Source organism: Penicillium alfredii, assembly GCF_028826965.1.
Source record: "Penicillium alfredii strain IBT 34128 chromosome Unknown utg000009l_segment0_segment0, whole genome shotgun sequence".
NCBI lineage: Eukaryota > Fungi > Ascomycota > Eurotiomycetes > Eurotiales > Aspergillaceae > Penicillium > Penicillium alfredii.
The window spans coordinates 1,036,227-1,050,358 of record NW_026622706.1 but is presented as its reverse complement, the minus strand read 5'-3'; the positions used below and the strand labels follow the sequence as shown (position 1 = coordinate 1,050,358).

The window sequence follows — 14,132 nt, the reverse complement described above, 5'->3', positions numbered from 1 at the left end:
CGGCGCAAAGCTCAGAGCTCGGCGTTCAGAGCCAACGACAGTCCATGGCCATCGCCTCCACGACCCAATGAGCACGATGCGAAAACGTCTTATCTCAAGATGATATTGCGGGCGGGGTGTCAAGACAAACAATAAATACTCCAACAATGCCAAAGTCAGGACGGGCATACTATAGCAATTGTCCTCTTTTTCCGTCATCACTATGTATCTCCGCGCAATCCACGCCGAGCCCTCCATACGCGCGCTCTTCGACTTCATCAAAGAGAACCCCCTCGGCATCCTCACCACAGCCATAGCCTCCTCGTCACACCCGTTCATCCAATCCAGCCATATCCCATGGGTCCTCGACGAGATCAGCGAGGACCCAGACGCGCAAATCAAAGGCCGACTCCGAGGGCACATGGCCCGCCAGAACCCGCAATCAAAGGTCCTGGCCGAGGCTGCCAATGCCAATGCCAATGCCAACAGTAGCATATCCTCCACGGGAGCAGCCGCGCAACTCCAACAAGACGTGATGGTTTTGTTTACCGGCCCGCACCACCACTACGTCACGCCGAAATTCTACACCGAAACCAAGCCCAGCACCGGCAAAGTCGTGCCGACCTGGAACTACGCCGCCGCCCAGGTCTACGGTAAAGCGACCATCTACTATGATGCTGCGGCCCCGGAAACTTCAGACTATCTCTCGCGCCAGATCCATGATCTGTCGATGCTGTGCGAGACCTCTGTTATGGGACATACGGGGCAGGAAGAGAGGCCGAAGCCGTGGATGGTGGCCGATGCGCCGGAGCGGTATATTGAGGTTATGAAGAAGAATATTATTGGGATTGAGGTGGTAATTGAGAGTATCGGTGGGAAATTCAAAATGAGTCAGGAAATGGGGGCCGGGGATCGTCAGGGCGTTGTCGAGGGGTTTGGCGGTTTGGGGTCCGATGTTGGGGATCATCTGGCGGGTTTGGTGAAAGAGCGTGGGAAGATGAAGGATGATGCTAAGCAGAAATCATGAGATGATTAACATCAAGAAATATCAGATCTCGTCTTCCAGTTGAAATTCAACCTAGATTGACCGCAATCGTGAGGCTGTTGTATGAAGATCAGGCATGAACATGATATCTCGACCACTTTGGGGTATATTCTCACGCGTTGATTCGAATGCTGGCAATTGACTTGAAATATTGAACCACGGAGTAAATTAATTTGGAAGATGAAGTGATCGGTCGAATACATCAATAGATCCAAGGCTCCCAAGAAACGAGGGCAGCCCAGGGAAATATTTCTCTTTTCTTATATTTATAAGTGATCTCGCTCTTAGACGACTTACATTGGCTGCTATTGCAACGCTCTTTTGTTATCATGCCCAGGTTTAGCGCTATCTATAGCCAATTTAGTTTGAACGGACCTTGACCACACGCACCATAGAACATTTGTGCACACACCAACGCCTTTATTAAGACCTCACCCCACTGCCACCTTCCAAACTACACACCACGAACATGGCGAAGCTTTTCAAGCGCAAGTTCAACGTACAAGAGTGGTCTCCATTGGCATAGGAATTTCAGATTCTACCTGTGAGATCAACGGCGACATATTCAATAGATGGAAGCTTCCGACCCCGCCACCAGAGCAGCGCGTACGCAAGATTGGCGCTCGAGGGCGCAACTCGCAGGAGCAGAGTATCTTCTTTCGGCTGCCTGTCGAGGTAAGAAGGCTTATATACATTGAACTGATGGGTGATCGACGCGTACACATTCGATACGTATGGAAGAAGCCATCGCCATTCCGGCCGCAGCCCATACAAAGCGGACCCCGGTGGGACTGGTGGCATTGTGTCTGTGACAGATCGAATAACTTCCCCGAGGACCCTTATTTCGATCGCTGTCCGGACTGGGAATGTGAGAAGGAGCTCAATGTGAGAAGTCCGAAAATTAATGGCGTGGAGTGGCTGAGGAGCTGTCAACTCGGGTGAGTTCCCTACCCCCTCCAATATTTAAACAGTGTCTGATCATATCATGTCGCAGTTATGAAGAAGCACTAGAGATTCTCTACAAGGCAAATGTCTTCGCGATGGACAGGGCCCTGGACACGCCTTTCCTGATCTCGAGACTCATGTCGCGACATTGTGCCTCTAATATAACATTGATGGATATCTCTTTCCCCGTCGATGTTGGTATTGGTGGTCGTGGGTACAATGAAAGCGACTGGATGTCGACATATACCGCATTTTTCAAGTTATTCGGGGAGACTTTCCACGGCGTGCGTCGTCTCCGCTTGCAACTTCAAATGCCGCCATGGGAGGTTTTCTGTGAGGCTTTTAATGAGCAACGGGTGGACCTCATACGGTCCTTTCTGGAGCCATTTGATACACTTTCGGGAGGGCGGGAGTGGACTCGACTGCTGCTTTGTGTTCCATACGACTGGCGTGAACGCCTCGAGAAGTTCAAAGAATCAATGCCGTGTCAAGATAAGTGGGAGATCACCGAGACTATGTGGTCTCCCCGGGGGATCCTGAATTGTGTTGGAATGAGCACATAGATAGTATTCAACTTGTTGGTCTTTAGCTCTAGTAATTGAACTCAATAGAAAGATACCCAGAGAAAGAAAAAGAAGAGGAAAAAAAATATCGCGAGCTATATATCAAGCAAATAGCATGCCTATAAAATCTAACACTTGTTCAATATGCCTTCCAGAGCCGCCTGAGCAAAGCGAGGGTCAGTGAATAGCAGCCGGCGCTTTGTTTTTCTTTTGCTCCTTGAAGATGATCCCAAGGTTCCTGCTATAGGATGATCTATATACACTACCCGTCCAAAAGTCTGCCGACACTCACTATATTCCCCGCAAAACTCGACGATTTTAATTGTAAATATTTAGATAATCTGAAAAGTAATACATAGATTCTACTATTCAAATAATTCTTTTTTTAAGAATATAATTGTAGAGAGATATTGTAGCTTAAAGTTAGCCGGACCACAGGGATTTTGATTCAAAGTAAGATATCTTATATCGAGTAGATTTTCATTATTAAAAAAAAAGATCTATATAAATTTTATGGATTTACAGTAATATATGATCTATTTCCGTTATGATATTCGAGTTTAAACATTCAATTTTTATTCGAAGCTTGTAGTGTCGGCAGACTTTTGGAAACCTCGGCGGGTGTTGGTTGGGGGCTAAATCCGCAATGACGATGTTCATCTCACCAAGTGCACTTGCCACGTATTATTTCTTTAGTTTCTTTAGTTTCTTACGTGACCAATCCTGATGCTACTGGCCGCCTTAGGTCCCTAAGATAACGTGAGATCTAGCGATCAATTTATATAACCTTTGAGCACATCCTTGTTCACTTTTTCGCCCCATGTTCTTCTTTCCTCGCATTTGGATACACCATGGACTTTCCAATCCCAGAAGCATATCGCGACAAGCTAACACCCGTCCAAGTGACGGACGATCGGACGGATGCAGAGATATTCGCCACTTTTCAAGAGTATCAGCCGGTAGTGTCCGAGAAGAATGTCTGGGCCTATTGGCACGCGGGGGTCGAGAATATGCCCAAGTGGTGCCAGAAAAACGCCATTGACTGGGTGCGTATCCTCGGGCCGAAGTGGACAGTTCGCGTCTTGAACAACGTGCCTGGCTCCCCAAACAACACTCTTCGATATGTTCCAGACAATCTACTCCCACCGGCATTCGTGGACCGCTCAATGGATGGGCCGTACCTCGGCCAACATGGTGCGGACTTGACTCGCTCGGCCTGCCTGTATGAGCACGGCGGGGCATGGATGGATGTGGGAAGCATACTGATTCGACACCTTGATCGTGTCTGCTGGGATCAGCTCGAAGATCCAAATACCCCATACCAGGTGGCCCTACCGATAATCTATGGGCTTGTCCCAGCGAACCATTTTGTGGCTGCACGCAAGCGTGACCCTTTCATCTATCAATGGTCAGTGGTTGTTCCACAAACTCCTCAGTCGAATAACCACAGCTGATGGCAATTCCCTAGGCATCGCCTTTTCACTCATGTCTGGGGTAGCAAGAAGAATGTCAAGGGTTGCGCGGCGGATCCCTTGATCGCACCTATACTGCCGATCATGTTCCAGGACGAGAGCTCCAAGTTCGACCCCGACTGGATCGATATCACCCAAGCGCTCGAGTATATCACTCAAATTATCTGTTGGACCCGTCTCTTTTGCTTGGAAGAGGCCGACGAGGGGTTCACGGGCTTAGATTACTGGCAGAACCACATCTTCGCGTTTAGCTGTATGGAGGAGGATTGGCGTGGAGAGAATGTCACCAGCTTTGTGGGATTTGGCCATCGTGCCTTCGACGCATTACAGCTGCCACACTCAGGACCAAACGTCGATCAGTCATCGGAGAAGTTCCAGGAGGCCGAGAAGATGATTTGGGAGCTTCTCGCCAATGCCAGCATGTGGAAAATCGGACATGCGCATGGCTTGACGCACTCCGTTTTTCTGGGCAGTCTACTCGACGAGCCCGAAAATGAAGGCAAGGACGCGCAGCCGGGCACTTTTGGTGAGTTGTTTCGCCAAGGGACGGTTCATCTTCGCCAGACGCGAGCAGATGTGGTGAGGATGCCGACTCCACGGCCGAACACCACGTTGAAGAAAGGGGTTCTAGAGCCGTGAGATTTCTCTACATTATTGATTTATCTCGCCCACTGGGTGCTCCAAATACCACAGCGTGTGAACCCTTCTTGATGTTGAGTATCTGTCGTACGAAGATCTGGTCATCTTTCTATAGTTTCGGTTTCGATTAGTATAATTTTCTCGGCATGTACTATATTTTTGAGATATTTACTGAGATATTTACTGAGATATGTACTATAATACATTTATATTTCTTAATCTAATTTATCTTATCTAGAACTTGTAGGTCTGTTAGAGAAGACAGTGGCAACCCGGCCGTAGATCATGTCGCGATACATCCGGTGTGGGGTGCCACATACATCCTTCGGCCTCAGCGCCTCATCCCCTCTCCATTTCTCTCTCACAGCCCAACAACCCAACATGCCTCCCTCAGCACAGACAGTGAGTTCACCCTATTATGCCTTTTATTCGAATACCCCCCAGCTCTCGCGATGTGGTTGTGCACAACGCGTTCAAATCCGAAAGCCTGGAGTTTACCCCGCACTGTCATGACACTCGCCCTCGCGAGAAACACACAGTCAACTTACTCAACAGCTAACATAATCCACTCATAGACACGACTAGTTTCAACCCTGCGCCTACTCATCCCGCGCCTCCGACTCCTGCAGAAGAAAGACACCGCATCCTCAGTCGTCCAGCGGCGCGAGCTCTCCCAACTCCTCAGCGAAGGCCGCGAAGCGTCCGCGCGCATCCGCGTCGAGAATGTGATCGCGACCGATATCGCCGTCGAGGTGATGGAGATGGTGGAGCTGTATTGCGAGCTGCTGCTGGCGCGGGCGAATGTACTGGACCAGCTCGCGTTCGGGGACAAGGGGACCCGCGCACGGCTTCGCGCGAAGGAGTTGCTGAAGAAGCAAAACATTGCGCAGACAGGGTCAGCGGCGGGACCCGCTTCTGCGGGCAGAACCGCGGGGGAGAGTACGGGGTCGCGATTTGGATTTTCTTGGTTGGGAGGGGGAGTGCAGAAGAAGGATGTCGAGCGACCTGCTGCCGCTACGTCGGCGGATGCTGGCAGTGGTACGGAGCAGTCCCCAGATACCGGTGCGGACGAGGAAAATGCTTATATGGATACTGCGCTCGACGAGGCTGCTGTCGTGGTCTTCTATGCCTGGCACCGCTTCCCGCACGAGCTGCGCGAACTCACGATGTTGCGCACAATGCTGGGTGAGCGATATGGCAAGGAATTTATGGCCATGGCTCAGGACAACAAGGTCGATTCTGTCAAGGTGCCCGATCGACTACTGAAAGGCTTGCGCGTTCGTCCTCCGGGCCAGGACCTGGTGGAGAGCTATCTACGAGAGATCGCAAAGGCATATGGCGTGGCATGGCCGGCAGAAGATGAGGAGTTAGACGTCCAGGCAGAGCTTGGAAGTGCGCCACCCGAATTTGTCGATGATCTTGCAAGCGATGACGGCAACGAGAAAGAGACTGCTCTACCGGAGACCCCAAATAAGCACGCAGACTCCACATCCCGCACGAATTTCTCCGAATCAAGGCGCGCTTCAGAAACGAGTGAATTGAGCAGGGCTACGCCTCCGCGCGGACTCGCTGCCGGTCGTAGTCCTGTCAGCGTGGCTCCGCCAGCACCCAGAACTGATAACCCCAACCCGCGAGTCAAGCTTCCGGGAGCCGAAGGAAAGAGTGAGGAGGTTGCGAAAGATGAATCTGAGCCAGATGCCTCGAAAAAAAAAAGTGGCAATGGAATACCTGAGCTGGATGAGCTGACACGGCGATTTGCCGATCTGAAGAGAAAGCCTTGAGGACTGGCTTTCAGTCTCCAGTATTATACTCTTATTCCCAGTTCCATCTGCTCCCGCTGGCCTTCTCGTTTGGGCTAGCGAGCGCCATTGATATGTCCAAAGGGCCTGGTCACCAGCAGCTACTTAATTTGATAAATACTGGCAAATTGATTGCTACCAGCCCGAGCAACATGAAATTCCTCTTCAGATGGCCATACTGGCTTTCCACACCCAAGAAAACAATGGTCATGTGTAAATTAATAATTACATTGGACTCTCACCCGATACGTAAAGCTCTTGTTTACCCACATCTTGCTTCAATGGCTATCATGATCAGGTCGCCGATCAGGTCACGAATTTCACTCTGGGCTTATCAGCAAAGCTCCATATGTCAACCCTACCTCCACCAGACACTGTCTTCGCTACGTTACTATTTCTGGAAACCTTCTGTTGGCAGACTTGCCCTTAGGTCGACTATGGCCTCCAAGGACTTTACATCCAGCGCAGACTCTGATCCCTTCCCTTTCAAATGTGTGCCACTCGAGGAAGTTGAGAGGCTTGAAAAGTACCAGCCTGGTGGATATCACCCTATACTAATAGGCGATGTTCTTCAATTCCGATACCGAGTAGTCCACAAACTAGGCTACGGGACTTACTCAACCACTTAGCTCTGCCGAGACAGCCAGTCTAATAAATATGTAGCAGTCAAGGTTGGAACGGCCGAATCAAATCCTCGGGAGATTGATATCCTCGATTCTCTCAATCGCTCTCCCCCGCTTGATCATCCAGGCAGGGCAATGACACTATCTATCCATGACAGATTCGTTCTCTATGGCCCTAATGGCACTCAACCTTGCTATGCCACAACCCTAGCAATGTGCAGTGTTTCTGATGTGAAGGACGGGTCTTATAAGCGCATCTTTTAGGCCAGTACAGCTCGCTCACTTATCGCGCAGCTCGTACTAGCTGTTGAGTATATCAATACCCAAGGAGTTGTTCATGGTGGTTAGTCCTTATACTTGTCTAATTTTACAATCATTTGCTCATGCTCTACACTAGATATCCACATCGGTAATGTCCTTCTGCGGCTCCCAGCCAGTTTTGACCAGCTTTCAATCGAGCAGCTATACGGAAAATACGGCTCGCCCGCGTCAGAACCCGTTGTTCGTTTTGACGGCCAACCGCTTGATTCTAGCGTTCCACCTAGCGCTTTCCTGCCCATCTGGCTTGGATAGGCCTCAGAAGAATTCCCCCTCTCAGAATCCAAGGTCCTGCTCAGTGATTTTGGAGAGGCATACAGACCCTCAACCGAGCGTCGGTGTGACTCACACGCCTCCCCCCCCTCTCCTTTGTGCCGCCCGAAGTCCGATCTGAGCCAGAACGAGGCCTTTCCTTCTCATCTGATATCTGGTCTCTCGCATGTTTCATATAGATAATACTCGGCCAGCGCCCCTTGTTCGAGGATATTCTGGCCACTCTGGACGACATCACAGCCGGGCAGGTTGATACTCTAGGGAAATTACCTCTAGGGTGGTGGGAGACATGGGAGGCGAGACACCAATACTTCGATGAAGGGGGAGAACCAAACCAAGGTCGACATGTGAGGTCTTGGGAAGACTGCTTTGAGGATCACATTCAACTCCCACGGCAGAAGGCTGGGATCCCGGGGTTTGATGTGGAGGAGAAAACTGCTGTTATGGATATGTTGCGATCGATGCTATCTTTGAGCGTGAAAAGCGATTAACTGCACAGGATGTATTGAGGAGTGAATGGATGGAGAAATGGGCATTGCCGGACTTTGAGAAATCTCACTTTGGGACGACATTCACGGGGCGTTGAGGATGCGAGCGATCTCTAAGATATGCTTGCAAGGCACGAAGAGTCAGAGTCAACCTGGACTATTTTGATGATGTGCAAGAATGGTGGACCAAGTATTTGCCCATGATCCTGGATCCAGTGGATGATGAAGGATTCTACCATCTGTGGCTTTGGTTTGCATTATCCAAGGGTATACAGTTGCAAATCAATCCATGAAATAGTAAATAGATTAGGATCATTACTATTCTTATTCAATGTTGATTTCGCTGAATTCTATGACATCTTCAGCCGTTGTGTCAGGAGTGGGTCTTGCAGAACCCCAATCGAACCCGATCCATCACTCCTGCAACTCCAGCAACTCCCGTCCTTCTCCAGACATGCCGACCCTGACATGACCACTCGGCACCATTATTCCTACCCACGCACGATTCATTGAAACACCTAGCCGTCGCTGGCCCCGCCATCACTCAGTCACTTCGTTACTCTCCCCCTCCCCACCCTCTCACAACACCGCAATGCCAGTTTACATGCTCCACGGATTCCGATGGCCCCGAGACGGCTTCACGGGCATCCGAGTCTACATCGTCCTCCACAACCTCGAAGAAGCCGCCGCCGAGTACCTCCAGCAACCGCTGACGAGCGAGCTGCTCATCAAGTCCCTGCAGAAAACCCAGCCGGACCTGATGCCGCGACTCCCCGAGCTGCAGTTCATCGAGCAGTATGACCCCGCCGACGAAACCAGCAACACTGTCAGCCAGGATTTCGCGTATGTTGGCGCCAAGGTCGTGACGATCCCCGACGGTGGGGGCGCGGGCCATGACCAGAATATCGAGCACGCTGTCGAGCAGGGCTCGGGCTTGTCGTCTGATTCGACGGAGGCGCTGGAGGAATTGCGGAATCGGTTGGCGCCTGGGGAGAAGATCGGGTGGTATTTGGTTTATAATGGGGACCCTGAGAGATGGTATCCCCCCTCGGAGGATGAGGATGAGGATGAGGAGGGGAGTTATGTGGATGAGAAGGAGGAAAGTGGTACGGAGCCTTCTACTCCGCAGAGCTATACGGTATGTTTCCTTTTCCTGGTCTTTGGATGGTTCTCGGGGGAGGATAATCAGTGGAATTGTGCTCATTGAACTCGGGGTTACTAGGCGCGACTGACGAAGCTCTTCCATCGGTTGAGCTCGTAGCGATGGGACAAAACACTACCATAAAATATTAAGAGATTTTGGATTTCGCCCTAGCGGAGGGCCGTGCCTTGAATATGGATTAACGATTTCTACGCTTTTATGCCTGTTGATACTTTGCATGCTGATATCTCAAATATACCATTCACCTTGGTTCCGGGGTTACCATAACACACTAAGCACCTAACTAACTATGTATAAGCAAGAATATAATAATGCACGTCTATTCTAGTATTCTCTTAGCAAGAATCGGTCCTTCTCTCTATTATAGTCACCATTGTAGATTGCATTGGACGGGCGGTGAGGACCGGCAATATGTGAGGGGAGCTTCGCGATAACGGGGAGCCGCGGAGATCCCCAGCGACCAATCCTCGAGCGGTTTCACAGATGCTGGCCAGGTAGTTTCCTGGTATTTGATTGCAATGGTTCTCTCCTTTATTCTGGTTCAGAATCGCCAGTAAGTAAATGAACTGGGTTCCGGTGCGAGTCTCTCGGATGCTAACGAGCGCATTAGGGGCAAGACACGCCTGGCGAAGTGGTACGCTCCATACAGCGTGAGATCCCATCCCCCATCAACTGGAAACACAGATGAGCGTCGCTGATACCGAGTCTCTAGGATGAGGAAAAAGTGAAGCTCAAGGGTGAGGTTCGTTTCCGCACCACCTACAAAGCATCAACCCGCGCGAGAACATTCAAACTAATGACCGCCCAGGTCCATCGCCTCGTCGCCCCCCGGGACCAGAAATACCAGTCGAATTTTGTCGAGTTCCGTCGGAGCACCAAGGTCGTGTACCGCCGGTACGCGGGCCTCTTCTTTTGTGTCTGCGTCGACGCCAATGACAACGAGCTGGCCTACCTCGAGGCCATTCATTTCTTCGTCGAAGTGCTGGACCAGTTCTTTGGGAATGTGTGCGAGCTGGACTTGGTGTTTAATTTCTACAAGGTGCGTGTTAGACTGGACCGAGAACTTGTTCCTTCACCCCCCTGGTCCTTTTTTCAATACTGATTATCGCTAGGTCTACGCGATCCTCGACGAGGTCTTTCTCGCGGGCGAGATCGAAGAGACGAGCAAGCAGGTCGTGCTCACCCGGCTCGAGCACCTGGACAAGCTAGAATAATTCGGGGATTCGACGCATCGGTCATTTGCATGGAGTTTCAGGCGTTGCGGTTGTGCTTTTTGAACTGTCCATACCATAAGATATGCTTGTGCATTCGGGAGGGAAAAAGAGATAGCAATAATCCCGACATCGGGGTGATATATGCCACTTTGGCGCAGATGTCGAAATCACCGACCAATCTGGTTGACCATGCCAAGGATTTCTTCATCTCCTAAGTTCTTTTCAGGGTCTTTCAGGGTCCTTTGCATTTGGCCATTCCACTCTGGCAAGCCAACTGCCGAAATCAATGCCGTAGGGCGGGGACAAATACGAGCAACATGGGGCCCGGTTAAGCTCATAATTAGACGCTTTTATGATTTCCGAGGCTCATGTTTAATTCAACCTCGAGGCTGAACAGTCCAAAAGGGAAAAGACTCGTGTGAGGTGATCGCGACTAGCGATTGCGAACAACCTCCGGGCTTGGCGCTGCCCATTTAAAGAGCCCGTCGAGCCTTGCTCGCAGCTTTGTCTTTGGGGTTCTTTCTTTTTCTTTTTTTCCTTTTCTTCTTCTTCTTTTGCACCCTTCCTGTGTGAACAATTCTTTCAGATGCCTACTTACCTCTAGGATGGCTACCTCAGTAGTGAGGCAGGGACGATCACCAGCCCTACGTGTGTACATACAGGCTGAGGGTTGTAAGGCACATACCTCAGGCCACCTGGCTTCCATCCGGCTCCCACCCGGATCGACTTCGCAGTCCTTGCCTCGCGTGAACCTTCCCGGCTTTTACTTACTTACAGATGGTCAATTCCCGAATTGGCCATGACGATACCAGTCTATGACATGTCGGAAACAGACCTGGTCCAAGGGGGAAGATCCACCCTTTCAATACATAATGCGCCCATCCAGCTCGGCCTTTGTTTCACGACCGTCATCCGATGTCCGTGGAAGCCGGACGCCGAGAGTCAGCGACTGTTTTCCGCAAAATGGGCCACCCATTTTTTTCTGGGCACATGGAGAAAGGGGCAGGAATCCCGCAAGCTGATCGTCGAGGGGATATTGGATTTCTTGGCCTTGTGGATCGCGGAAATGGGTCTCGACTTTTAACCAGAATCAATCAATCTGCGAGAGGTGGAGCGGGGTGCTCCTTTTTTCGCATGGTCTTTCGGTTTCCAGGTTCCTGGGCCAGTAATCCTGATCCATGGGTTGGCCTTTTTGGTTCACCTTCCAAGGTTGAGGGGGAGATATTGACATTGACACAGACATTGACACAGTATGTCGATGGGTGGCTGATTGCTACAACAAAGATCTTGACATTGAAGCATTGCAATACCATCTCTCCATCTCCCTACATGGTATTTTCAACACCATGTCAGAGAGTGTACGCGTTGCCTTCAGGCCCGGCCAATCAAACGATCAGCGCCCGGATGATTCGTACGCGTTGGGTCTTGGCAGACAGAGTCGTTTTCTTTACGAAACCCCCATTGCCGTGACACATCTTTACCCGGCTCCACCGCCCCTGATAATCCTGGCCCTTTCAGTACGTCAGCCGGTGACGTCTTGCTCCTGGGAAGCCTGGATATTGCGATGGTTGGAATTTGATGGAGGCAGCATTTGCAAAGAAAAAGAAAGAGCAAGAAAACAAAGGAGTCAAGGGAGGCAAGTGGGAGATTGAAAGAGAGAGAATCTAATGGCAGGGAAGTATGTAAAGAACACAAGGGATGATCCAAGGGGATTGCCACACTCGCGAGGACACTGGGAACTGTGAAAAAAGTGGCTCGGGATGAGTCTGATTGGCGTCGCGGCTTTGACAGTCTCTGGGGCTGATCTCGTTTTTTTTTTTGGATTGGCCCCTGGTCACTCTTACTTCTTACTTCCATATCAACCCCCGCTCGCTCCCCTTCTTTTTTAAGACTCCAAATTGTCTTATCCCTTCTTTTGGATTGACATCTCGTATCCTTCGCTTGATCTCTCTTGTCTATCACCTTAAGAGTATATACCCTAAATAAAATTCGAGCTTGCCCACCATGTCGATGATGCTCTCCGATAACCTGCCCCCCAGCCTGTGACTGATGTCTTCACCGACGACACATGTATTGATCGCCGCAAGTGCACCCGGACAGTGCCCATGAAGGTGCTTGCGCTCGGAGTTGGCCGGACCGGAACAGCCTGTGAGTGAAGAATTGCTCAGATGAGCATACGGACAAGCGGGATAAATACTGACCTTGTATATCCAGCGCTCCGCAAGGCTCTGGAACGACTGGGCTACACCAAGTGCTACCACATGATGTGCGCCAGCGTTGAGAACCCGCCGGACTGCCTGATGTGGCACGACGCCCTGAACGCCAAATACCAGGGCGTCGGCGAGTTCGGCCGCAAGGAATGGGACCAGCTGCTGGGCGACTGCCAGGCCGTGTGCGACTGGCCCGCCTGCGCCTTCGCCAAAGAGCTGATCGAGGCCTACCCCAACGCCAAGGTTATCCTGACCACCCGCGACGTCGACCCGTGGCATGCGTCGGTCATGAAGACCGTGCACTGGCGCGTCTCCGACCCGGAGCACAAGTTCGTGTCGAACTTTAGCTGGGCGGCCGGCATGTACTACCCCATGCTCAACAAGTTCTTTGAGACCTTCTTCCGCGGGGACTTCCCCGGTAAAGGGAAACAGGTCTATGAGGACCATGTGGCGCAGGTCCGCAGCCTTGTTCCGCCGGAGCGTCTGCTCGAATACAATATTAATGACGGCTGGGCGCCGCTTTGTGAATTCCTTGAGGAGGAGACTCCCGATACGCCATTCCCCCGCGGCAACGATATGGCCGACTTCTACAAGCGCTGCAGTACCCGCAACCGCCACCAGATGATGAATGCTGCTCTGCAGGCTGTTACGATGGGCGGTGCTCTGCTGGCCACGGGGTTGGCGGCCAGTATGGTCTTCAAGCGATTCTCTCGCTAAACCCTTGCATTTTGCATTCTTTGCATTCTTTGCATTCTTTTTCTATTTATGGTCTCCCCACAGTGAGCGCAGGCGCCACTGACGATCGAGCTCGAGGTCGTGTCTGCATTGCATTTTGAACCGGCTACTGCATCTGTTTACTCTTTACACTGGAAGTTTTTTAATATCCCCTTTGGGGTCTCCGATATTTACTACTATCTTTCTTGGTACATATTTTCTTTCCGTCTATTCTTTTCTGTTCTGTTTTCTTTTATATCTGGCGCCATTCTTGTGTTCCTTGGTGCGGTCATCATGAACCCGCCACACCGAAGCAGCTTGGGCATATGTTTTCTTTTTCTGACTGGGAATCGAGGGATGGGGATTATACACTAATCCGATTAGTCGGGTGGGGCACACCCCGTTGGAATCAAAAATATCGCGAGTTTGGACTGAAATAAATGGACCGAATGCAAGGGGTTGATCCTTACAAGTCTACAGTATGTAAATAGGGTAGCAGCAGACATGTCTATTGACAACCATCAGTACTATCAGTACAATTTTATTGCTGCCTTGTCAAGGGGCTGTGTCGAATTGAGGTGCTATGCACTGGTCCTGGTATACTGTAGGGCTGCAGGTCGCTACGAGTACGACGCATGCCGGGCGCTTGGCTCCCGGGGCTTGGCAAGATACGTACTCTCTTGGTAGT

The 14,132-nt window shown here is 50.9% G+C and overlaps 6 protein-coding genes across 6 annotated transcripts; all 6 read left to right on the top strand.

Annotated features, from left to right (window-relative positions):
- Window positions 1-202: 202 nt before the first annotated feature.
- Window positions 203-1,006, top strand: NUU61_006312 (FMN-binding negative transcriptional regulator; the record flags this gene model as incomplete). Its single annotated transcript, XM_056656840.1, has 1 exon — window positions 203-1,006. The coding sequence occupies one exon, from the start codon at window positions 203-205 to the stop codon at window positions 1,004-1,006; it is 804 nt and encodes a 267-aa protein (XP_056509640.1).
- A 347-nt stretch (window positions 1,007-1,353) lies between these two features.
- On the top strand, window positions 1,354-2,532 carry NUU61_006311 (uncharacterized protein; the record flags this gene model as incomplete). The annotated part of the gene is made up of 3 exons (XM_056656839.1): window positions 1,354-1,361; window positions 1,420-1,962; window positions 2,019-2,532. 3 exons carry the CDS (start codon window positions 1,354-1,356, stop codon window positions 2,530-2,532), a joined length of 1,065 nt encoding a protein of 354 aa, XP_056509639.1.
- An 851-nt stretch (window positions 2,533-3,383) lies between these two features.
- NUU61_006310 (uncharacterized protein) lies at window positions 3,384-4,643 on the top strand (the record flags this gene model as incomplete). Its single annotated transcript, XM_056656838.1, has 2 exons — window positions 3,384-3,940; window positions 4,001-4,643. 2 exons carry the CDS (start codon window positions 3,384-3,386, stop codon window positions 4,641-4,643), a joined length of 1,200 nt encoding a protein of 399 aa, XP_056509638.1.
- Window positions 4,644-5,024: 381 nt separating this feature from the next.
- Window positions 5,025-6,424, top strand: NUU61_006309 (IST1 family protein; the record flags this gene model as incomplete). The annotated part of the gene is made up of 2 exons (XM_056656837.1): window positions 5,025-5,045; window positions 5,219-6,424. 2 exons carry the CDS (start codon window positions 5,025-5,027, stop codon window positions 6,422-6,424), a joined length of 1,227 nt encoding a protein of 408 aa, XP_056509637.1.
- A 2,312-nt stretch (window positions 6,425-8,736) lies between these two features.
- Window positions 8,737-10,520, top strand: NUU61_006308 (AP-2 complex subunit sigma; the record flags this gene model as incomplete). The annotated part of the gene is made up of 5 exons (XM_056656836.1): window positions 8,737-9,282; window positions 9,917-9,940; window positions 10,019-10,048; window positions 10,115-10,345; window positions 10,419-10,520. 5 exons carry the CDS (start codon window positions 8,737-8,739, stop codon window positions 10,518-10,520), a joined length of 933 nt encoding a protein of 310 aa, XP_056509636.1.
- Window positions 10,521-11,866: 1,346 nt separating this feature from the next.
- NUU61_006307 (sulfotransferase family protein) lies at window positions 11,867-13,447 on the top strand (the record flags this gene model as incomplete). The annotated part of the gene is made up of 3 exons (XM_056656835.1): window positions 11,867-12,037; window positions 12,560-12,668; window positions 12,735-13,447. The coding sequence occupies 3 exons, from the start codon at window positions 11,867-11,869 to the stop codon at window positions 13,445-13,447; spliced, it is 993 nt and encodes a 330-aa protein (XP_056509635.1).
- Between the last annotated feature and the right edge of the window lie 685 nt (window positions 13,448-14,132).